The sequence below is a fragment of the Ictidomys tridecemlineatus genome, chromosome 15 (genome assembly GCF_052094955.1).
Source record: "Ictidomys tridecemlineatus isolate mIctTri1 chromosome 15, mIctTri1.hap1, whole genome shotgun sequence".
Taxonomy (NCBI): Eukaryota; Metazoa; Chordata; class Mammalia; order Rodentia; family Sciuridae; genus Ictidomys; species Ictidomys tridecemlineatus.
Window position 1 is genome coordinate 45,598,954 of NC_135491.1, and position 9,744 is coordinate 45,608,697.

At 39.7% G+C, this 9,744-nt stretch overlaps 1 protein-coding gene across 5 annotated transcripts in view; it reads left to right on the plus strand.

Moving 5' to 3' along the window:
* Utp4 (UTP4 small subunit processome component) overlaps nt 1-8,216 on the plus strand; it is a 30,054-nt gene extending 21,838 nt beyond the window's left edge. For 4 of the 5 annotated variants that reach the window (XM_040279325.2, XM_013366518.4, XM_021721694.3 and 1 more), the window contains 4 exons: nt 2,001-2,096; nt 5,067-5,252; nt 7,249-7,359; nt 8,009-8,216. In XM_040279325.2, the coding sequence (XP_040135259.1) occupies nt 2,001-2,096; nt 5,067-5,252; nt 7,249-7,359; nt 8,009-8,125 (510 nt within the window). In that variant the 3' untranslated portion in view covers nt 8,126-8,216. The remainder of the gene's footprint in view (nt 1-2,000; nt 2,097-5,066; nt 5,253-7,248; nt 7,360-8,008) is intronic. The other variant, XM_040279326.2, reaches the window with a different exon arrangement.
* The last annotated feature ends 1,528 nt before the right edge of the window (nt 8,217-9,744 follow it).

Below are 9,744 nucleotides of genomic sequence, written 5' to 3' on the forward strand. Positions count from 1 at the left end.
CAGTCACTATGGGCTGGGGATGTGGCTCAAGCGGTAGCGCGCTCGCCTGGCATGCCGTGCGGCCCAGGTTTGATCCTCAGCACCACATACAAAGATGTTGTGTCTGCCGATAATTAAAAAGTAAATATCAAATAAATAAATAAATAGATAAATAAATAAATAAAATCAGTCACTAGAAATGACAAAACTATTCATGCATAGAAATTTGAAAATCTGATATTCGTGCCGGGTGAGGTGGCATATACCTGTAATCCCAACAGCTCAGAGGCTGAGCCAGGAGGATCACAAGTTCAAAGCCAGACTCAGCAAAAAGCAAGGTGCTAAGCAACTCAGTGCGACCCTGTCTCTAAATAAAATACAAAAAAGGGCTGGGGATGTGGCTCAGAGATTGAGTGTCCCTGAATTTCATCCCCAGTACCAAAAACAAAACAGAACAAAACAAAAAACTAAGTCACGAATTATGCCTTACAAGTCCTCATCTTCCTCACAAAAATCAGATTAGAACTATTCAAAATTTACAGTAAGCATTAGAGTTTATAGACAACAAAATACAATTTCATAGATTTGTGTATTACTGCATACAGAACTTAACCCTTATTACATGTTCCTGCCATGTACTAAAAATTTACCTTTGAGCTTCGCTTGCCATTTCAAAGAGTATTTATGGGTTAGGGAGTAGCTCATTGGTAAACCACTTGCCTGATATGTGAAAGGCCCTGGATTCCATCCCCAGCATCAAAAATAAAAGAACCTTCTTTAGTGCATGTGTACTTTGCAATTGTACATAAATATCCTCCCTAGGCATTAATTTATTTTAAACCCAGTGGAGACTAGAGTTGTAGGTGTCCTGTTCAGAGGCATATTTATGAGGAATTCATTCAGACAAATTTACTCTGAGGGAAAAGCTTTACTCTTTTTTTGGTGGTACTGGGAATTGAACCCTGAAGCATTCTATCACTGAGCCACATCCATAGACCTTTTTATTTTTATTTTGAAACAGAGTTTTCTAAATTGCTAAGGCTGACATGGAACTTGAGAGCTTCCTATCTCAGCCTTTCTAGTAGCTGGGATAAAATATGTGTACCACCACACCTGATTGGAAAAGCTTGCCTCTTGAATTTTCTGCAGATGCTATCAGTTTTCTAAATATCAGACATACATTAAAAATGAAAGTCAAGGGGCTGTGGATATAGCTCAGTTGGTAGAGTCTTGCCTCGCATGCACAAGGCCCTGGGTTCAATCCCCAACACCACAAAAAAAAAAAAAAAAAAAAAAGAAGTTGTCGTCAAGCTGGGTGCAGTAGCATACACCTGTAATCCCAGCATCTTGGGAGGCTGAGACAGGAGGATCACGAGTTCAAAGCCAGCCTCAGCAAAAGCAAGACACTAAGCAACACAGTTGACTCTGTCTCTAAATAAAATACAAAATCTGCCGGGGACGTGGCTCTGTGAGCGAGTGCCTGAGTTTAATCCCTGGTACCAAATTTTTTTTTTAAATGAAAGGTTTATTGACAGTGAAATGCCTGGAGTTTATGGAAACTTTTTAGAATTCTTTTGAGTTCCAAGGAGCAGTTAAAAAAAAAAACAAAAAAAAAACCTACTCAGGGGTTAGAGGTGTAGCTCAGTGATTGAGCACTTGTTTTGCATGTATAAGGGATTAATCCTAGCATCAAAAAAATAAAAATGAGCCAGGCACCATGGTGCACACCTATAATCCCAGCAGCTAGAGAAGTTGAAGCAGGAGGATTGAGAATTCAAAGCCAGTCTCATCAATTTAACAAGGCCCTAAACAATTCAGTGAGACCCTGTTAGTAAAATAAAATGTAAAAGAAGGGCTGAGGTTGTGGTTAAGTGCCCCTGAGTTCAATCCCTAGTACCAATAAGTAAATGAACAAACGAAAACAAAAAAACACCGAAAAAAAACTGACCTACACCATCTAGTCATTCTTGAGGGAAGGTACCTTAAAGAGTTGTTCTTTCTTTCTGTTATTTTTTTCCCAGCTTCACTGCACAGTGCCTGCTTATAATTTTCCAGTGACTGCTCTGGCCATTGCACCCATTACTAACAACCTTGTCATCGCTCATTCTGACCAGCAGGTAAGAGAAAATTCAGTGCTTCTAATTCTATTCTACTAGATAGTAACCTGGAAGCTGAGGTAATGGTTGAAGGATCTTTTCTCAGAAGGCACAGCATACAGTTATTTGTCCTGTGTGAAGAGAATCCTCTGTGCGTGACCTGGACTCATCTTAGGCTACCAGTACCTATTGGGTTTTTTTTTGTTTTGTTTTGTTTTTTTAAATATTTATTATTTAGTTTTCAGCGGACACAACCTCTTTGTTTGTATGTGGTGCTGAGGATCGAACCCGGGCCACACGCATGCCAGGCGAGCATGCTACTACCTGAGCCACATCCCCAGCCCTGTACCTATTGTTTTGGTGGGCACAGTTTGCATGGTGAAACAGATTCTAGAGCACAGAAACAGGAGGATGGAGGAATTTTTTTTTTTTTTTAAGATGCTGAAGGATCTTTATTTTATTCATTTATTTATATATGGTGCTGAGAATTGAACCCAGTGCCTTGCACATGCAAGACAGCACTCTACCACTGAGCCACAATTCCAGCCTGGGTGGAGGAATTTTGATGTGCTCATTCCACTCAGTATTAATTTTAGACTAATAGATAATAAGGGCTCAGGTCCTAAGCTGAATATGGGATGACAAGATTTTGAGAATTCAAAGTGATTAAAGAATGTATAATCCATTTTTACTTGTGCAGGTGAGAAAATCAGGTATCATCAATATTCTGTCTCATCTGTAAAGTGGAGATGATAAGAAACATCATCATATATCCCCCTGACCTTAGAAAGATTAAACATGATCTAGGGAGCATATTTGAGTAGACCTTTAGGCAAATGCTACTTAGTATGTGATGAGCAGTTTTTACACTCAGACACATACACTATGTCCAAAAACTGAAGTCTCTCACTGAGTCCTTGACTGAAGGCTGAAGTTTAGTGAAGGTACAGCCTTGCTTTTGTCCACCTGACATCTTTTACTATCCATTGTTCCCTTAAGTTTTTTCAGTTATTAAAACTGGTGGGAATTTTTTTTGTACCTGTTTGATTAGCAAGGATTATAGAGTTAATAAAATACAAAGTGTTATGAGTGAAGGAACCCTCTGATGCATTGCATAAATTAGTGTACCCCTTTGGAGGACATTTTGGCAGTTTCTTCAGAATTTTTAAGTCCATATAGACTTTTACTCAGAAGTTCCACTTCTGAGCATTCTTCCTTTATGTGTTCAGTTGTGCAAAAAAGACAAAGAATAAATTGCAGCCTTTTTTGGAATAGCCAAAGATTATAAGCAACCTAATGTCCATTTAAGCAGATGAGATAAGTAAATCATGATTAATCCATAAAGTGAGTGGATTATTACTGTTGATTGTGTTCTTCAAAGGGGCACAATTAACAGTTAAGTTTTGTATTTCAAAACAATTAGAAGAGCATAGAGAATCCCAACACATAGTAATGGTGTTCAAGGAAATGGAAATGCTAATTACTATGATTTGATTATTATATATTTTTTATATGTACTGAATTACAACACTGTAGTCCATAAATAAGTACAAATATTACATTTGTTAAAAACATGGAAAAAAGGGGGTAATGATCTGTGTAAGTATCCATAGGTGCCAGTCTCCACAGTATAAGGGTAAATTAAAAAAGTATGGTACAGAACAATATTATTATATGCATGAAAAGTCTCTGAAAAGATGTGAGCAAGAAACTGAAGTCCAGCTGAGTGTGGTGACACATGCCTGTAATCCAAGCACCTAGGGAGGCGGAGGCAGGAGATTCAAGATTTGAGACCAGCATCATCAATTTAGGCAGATTCTCTCTCATAAATAAAAAATTAAAAAGGATTGGGGATGCTCAGTAGTAGGAAGCCCCTGGGTTCAGTCCCCTACTACCTCTAAAAAAAAAAAAAAAAAAAAGAAGAAGGAAAAAAAAAAAACAAATTGAAGGCTGTTCTTGTCTTCAGGAAGAGAGATATCAAGATCGAAGGGTTGCCCCCACTGCCACTCACCAACAAGATCAGAGGCAGCCACAGGTCACAAAGGCAGAGGAGCTTGGCTAATCAGACTCTTGCCCAAGAATTGGACAAAAAGACAAATTCTGGTCAAATAGTAGTTGGCTCTGAACTCCTTGGATATAGGAGTTCACTGGCTCCAAGGCAAATCTGAACTGGAGCAGGAACCAGCAGTAGGCCGAGAGAGTCAATGTAGAGAAAATAGAAGATCAGGAAGGAGAACGGGGGCTGTCTGGCAACTTTCCAGTTCTTGTGTGTGTGTTGCATGTTGTATTTTTGTGACTGTTCTACCTGCTTATCAATAAAACTTCTTTCACTTAGGCAAAAAAAAAGATTGCAGGGTAGCTGGGTACCGAGACACACGCCTATAATGCTAGCAACTCAGAAGACTGAAGCAAGAGGATTGCAAGTTCAAAGCCAGCGTCAGCAACTTAGGAGATCCTAAGCAACTTAGTGAGACCCTGTCTCAAAAAATAGTTAGGTGTGGTAGCACATGCCTGTAATCCCAGCAGTTTAGGAGGCTGATACAGGAGGATTGAGAGTTCAAAGCCACCCTCAGCAAAGCAAGGTGCTAAGCAACTCAGACCCTGTCTCTAAATAAAATACAAAATAGGGCTGGGGATGTGGCTCCGTGGTCAAGTGCCCCTGAATTCAGTCCCTAGTACCCTAAAAAAATGAAAGGTCTGGGTATGTGGCTTGGTGGCACAAGTAGTACAGCACCCTTGGTTTAAATCCCCCATATCAAAAAAAAAAGTGTGGGGGGGAGATTGCAGGATAATTTCTTTTCTCTTATTCTGTAGTTTACCTTTACATTTAAAAACAAGTGGTAGGAAAGCATAAGACTAAATATGGTATAGTCAAATATTGTTTAGATATTTTCTGTTCAGGAATCAGGGTTAAGACCCATAAAGGTTATGGCCCTTTTGGATTTTTGTGGATACGGAGCTACATTCCCTCTGAATCTTTACTTTCATCAGGTATTTGAGTACAGTATCCCAGAAAAACAGTACACAGAGTGGAGCCGGAATATCCAGAAACAGGGGTTTCACCATCTTTGGCTTCAAAGAGATACTCCCATCACACACATCAGTTTTCATCCCAAGAGACCAATGCACATCCTCCTCCATGATGCCTACATGTTCTGCATCATTGATAAGTCGTTGGTGAGTTCTGTACTATCCCCCCCTGAATGTTTTTCACTTAGGAATCTTCAAATTCATAGAGACTAATGAGAGAAAGAATCAGAATTAAGTGTCCTATTTTATTCTTTGGTGGAAAGCAGCTTTTGATATATTTCCTCATTTGCATTTCCACTGTTGGGAGGCTTTCAGGGAAGGGGTTACCCTTTGTATGCTGGTGTTTGTTGATGTGATTATTTCTCTGCTTTGCCAATAAGCACACAAACTTAAGTAGAAAAGTGATTGGGTTAGTATTCACAAGATTACTCTCATCAGGGAACATCATTGATTTGACGAACTTATTTCAACTCAAAATCCTAGGGTGGCTGAATAACATGGTTTCATTAAATTAATTGTTTTGACCACTGTATCCCTTGGCTAAAGATCCTGTAGCAGGGAGGAGTTGGTCTTAAAGTCTTGAGAAAAGTTCAGTCAGAAAAAAGTCCTTCCTTTGTGACTATGATTCTTTGCAAGCTGCTGTTTGATTTACCCCAAATATACATGTCTTTTTTTTTTTAATTTTTTATACCTTTATTTTATTTATTTTTATGTGGTGCTGAGGATCGAACCCATTGCCTCACATATGCTAGGCAAGTGCTCCGCCACTGAGTTACAGCCCCAGCCCTTTATAAAATTTTTTTAGTTGTAGATGGACACAATCTTTATTTATTTATTAGTTGTAGTTGGACACAATAATGTGGTGCTGAGGATTGAACCAGGGCCTTGCATGTGCTAGGCCTTGCATGTCCTCTACTTACTGCAAAGCCACAGCCCCAGCCCACAATCTTTATTTTATTTTATTTATTTTTATGTGGTGCTTAGGATCAAACCCAGGGCCTCGCACATGTCAGGCAAGGGCTCTATCGCTAAGGCACAACCTTAGCCCCCAAATATACATGTCTTTACTGGGCAGAGACTTTCTTTCCTAGGAGCATTATGGGTTATGGCCATGCCAGCACTGCTCTTTGGGCTTAGATTACAACCAACATTGGCTGTTTTGGTGTATCTATGAAGGTGGGGGTGGAAGGAGCATGGGGAAACAAGCAGATGGTTCTAAAGGAGGTGTGCATAGGGATGTGTCACTGAAATTCATCTCGTGGGCCCTGTGTCCTCTGGGTGTGGGAAGCAGAGCTGGCTGACAAGTGCCTTCTGCAAGATGAGTGATACAGGAAGGGTCCCTCCTACTCGCATGCTTCCCTGTAACTTGGTCCAGATGGCTTTTTCTCAAGCCTTGGTGATAAGTCCATCACTTCCTCAAACTGGGAACAGTTATTTCCCAAGAAGTCAGAGATGGCAGTATCATTTGTTTCGCCAGAGGCCAGAGGCCATCTCTTGAGGTGTCAGTGACATCACTGGGAGTGGTTTGTGTTGGGGTTTTACCTGGAGAGAACTTCAGTCAGTTAGCCAGTCTGTGATCTTGTTGGGGAAGAGTCTAGAAAGTACAAATCCTGTGTGGGCTGAGTTTCTGCACATGCTGATTTATTCCATTCTGACAAAGTGTTTCTGGTGAGATTAGCCAAAAGCCTTAGCTGGGTCCTTTGATCTGGTGGAGTACCAAGTGCTCTCTTGCCTCCTCTGAGGTATGACTGGAACAGTTCCACAACTGTCTTTCTAAAGTAAGGAAAATAGAGGTAAAATACAGAAGTAGTGAATAATCAACATGGTAATTGGAAGATGGTGTTGGCCTGAAAAACCACTACAATCCTTTGGTCTGTGCAAGTTCAATAAAAGTAACATTTTAGGTAGGCATAGTGGTGCATGTGTGTAATCCCAGTGGCTTGAGAGGCTGAGAGAGGGGGATCACAAGTTCAAAGCCAGCCTTAGCAACGGTGAGGCTAAGCAACTCAGTGAGACTCTGTCTCTAAATAAAAATACAAAATAGAGCTGGGGATGTTGGCTCAGTGGTTGGGTGTCCCCGATTTCAAAATAAATAAATAAAAAATAAAATTAATGTTTTAAATAGTGTCCTTTGTCTTTTTAGCCTCTTCCAAATGACAAGACCTTACTCTACAATCCACTTCCTCCCACAAATGAATCAGATGTCTTCCGGAGGCGCACAGCCCACGCCTTTAAAATTTCTAAAATATATAAGGTAAAATATCTTGTTGTATGTTGCATGGCTGACTCCTCCTGGTATTATCAAAATGTAATAAGCTCCACAATAAGAAGACAAGAACACCTTCACTTTATATGTAGAAATCCTGGTTTGGGAGGGACAAATGACCATTTGAGGTCCTCTGTCCCTGTGTCTGGATTCCATTGTTCTTGCCTCAGTAAGTTAGAAGCATTTCTTTTTCATTGTTCTTAAGTTAGAGGCAGGTGTTCAATACTTATCTCAAATGATGTTGGTGCTCCGATGGGGGTCTTTTAAGGGTGAAAGCTGGTTTTTCAACTTGACTTCCTGTTAGAGAATGTTCCTGACATGAATTTTAAGCAAATGGAAGTCACTGAATTAGTTGTGATTTCCTCTTTTTATGGCAAGTCTTTTCACTGTATATTAAACATATCCATTGAGCTTATGATGCTACAGCTACTTGAGCCAACTCAAGAGTTTTTCCACAGTCAGATTTTTTTAATGGATGGATTCATTTAAAAGCTCACAACTTCCTGTTTTGAGTGCAGGAAAAATTGTTAGACTTGATTTCATCGAGCTTTGAATGAGGCTAACTTTTTAGTTCTATTCTATTCAGAACTGGCCCTTGATTATAACTCCTGGTGGCCTTACTGTCATCTCTCTGCAGCCCTTACTCTTCATGGATCTTTTGGATGAAAGGACACTTGTGGCAGTAGAACGGCCCCTGGATGACATCATCGCTCAGCTCCCACCACCCATCAAAAAGAAGAAATTTGGAACCTAGAACAGGGCACTGTCTGTGTCCTTCCTTGAACTGTCTACCCTGTTTCTTTTCACAAATCATGATAATAAAACAAAGTTATTCTTTAGAACAAGTCATTATTAATGTTATCTTCTAAAACAATGGACAGTAATTTCCCTTCACTGGATAAAAGTGAGTGGAGGTTTCCTGCAATGGGGATAATGTTCTGAGTAGCCACAACTCATCTAGTTTTTCCAGTTTCCTGTTTGTTCTTTAGATCTCAGAAAAAAAAGGTGATCTGTCCCTCTATTTCCTACCATGTGCCTGAATCTTCAGAGGGCTGAAGGTCACTTCCTGCCAATATGCAACCTATGCAAAGGCATGAGAAGGTATCCCCTGGAGGGCAGGGGGTTGTGGTTACATATTAAAGATAGCCTCACCACTAGCAGCCATAATCAGCCTTAGGTTCAAGGAAGAATTTTAGCTGCAGCATCATGAGAGAAAGGTCCATTGAAAAATAAATGCATTTTTGCAGTCAGCTGTTAATTTTATTTAAAAGGGAAAAAAAATCAGCCATTACCCATCTTTTCACCTATCATATGTCAGTATCAAAAGCTAAGAAAACATTAGGGATTTTGTTGGAGAGGAGAAGGAGAGGTAGGGACCCGAGAAAAACCGTATATGTCACCTTTTCTGTTCCTTTCTACCTGCTTTGACATTTTTATGATTTGACTAGTTTCAGTGTGATTTTTTTTTTTTTAAAGAAAGAGAGAGAAATTTTTTAATGTTTATTTTTTAGTTTTAGGCAGACACAACATCTTTGTATGTGGTGCTGAGGATTGAACCTGGGCCGCACGCATGCCAGGCGAGCGTGCTACCGCTTGAGCCACATCCCCAGCCCTCAGTGTGATCTTTAAGTTGGAACATGAGTAACCACAGTTAACCTGAATGGAGGAAATAAATTTCCCATCTCAGTGGATGTATTCTGTTGCCTGCCTGTGGAAAGTATGTGGGTTCTGATGGCATCATGAGTGAAGTGCTGGTAAAAAACATTTTTGCCAAGGTGAGCCACACCCTCCAATCTGGAAAGGGAAAATAAGTAAGGAAATTTAAGGCAGATGTGTGGGAGGAGAATTAACAGTTTAGAAGAGAGCCAAATAGCCTAATCATTTGTGACATAAAGGACAATATATCCCATTTGACAAGAGGGCACAGATAACAAGGTTTACAATAGTTGGCACTTTTTTGTCCCATCTGTTTAGGTTTTACAGTTATAGAAGTAATTTAAAGAAACAGCTGTAATTTCTTTGATCACTATGTAAAATAATTTCTTCTATAACACTGTTGCCAGTCTGTGTTAGAGTGGATTATTGATGACCTTTCCAATTACGTGGTCAATCCCAGCTTTGCTAAAAAAAAAATGTTATGAGTTGCTGGGTTATGGTGGCTCATGCCAATAATCTCAGCTACTCAGAAAGCTGAGGCAGGAGGATCATAAGTTTGGGACAGCCTGGTTAACAGAACTTTTAGTTTTATTTTTCAAAATAAAAAATTCCAAATTTTTTTTTTAGTTGTAGATGGACACAATACCTTAATATTTTTATGTACTTCTGAGGATCAAACCTAATACCTCTCCTGTGCTAGACAAGTGCTTTACCACT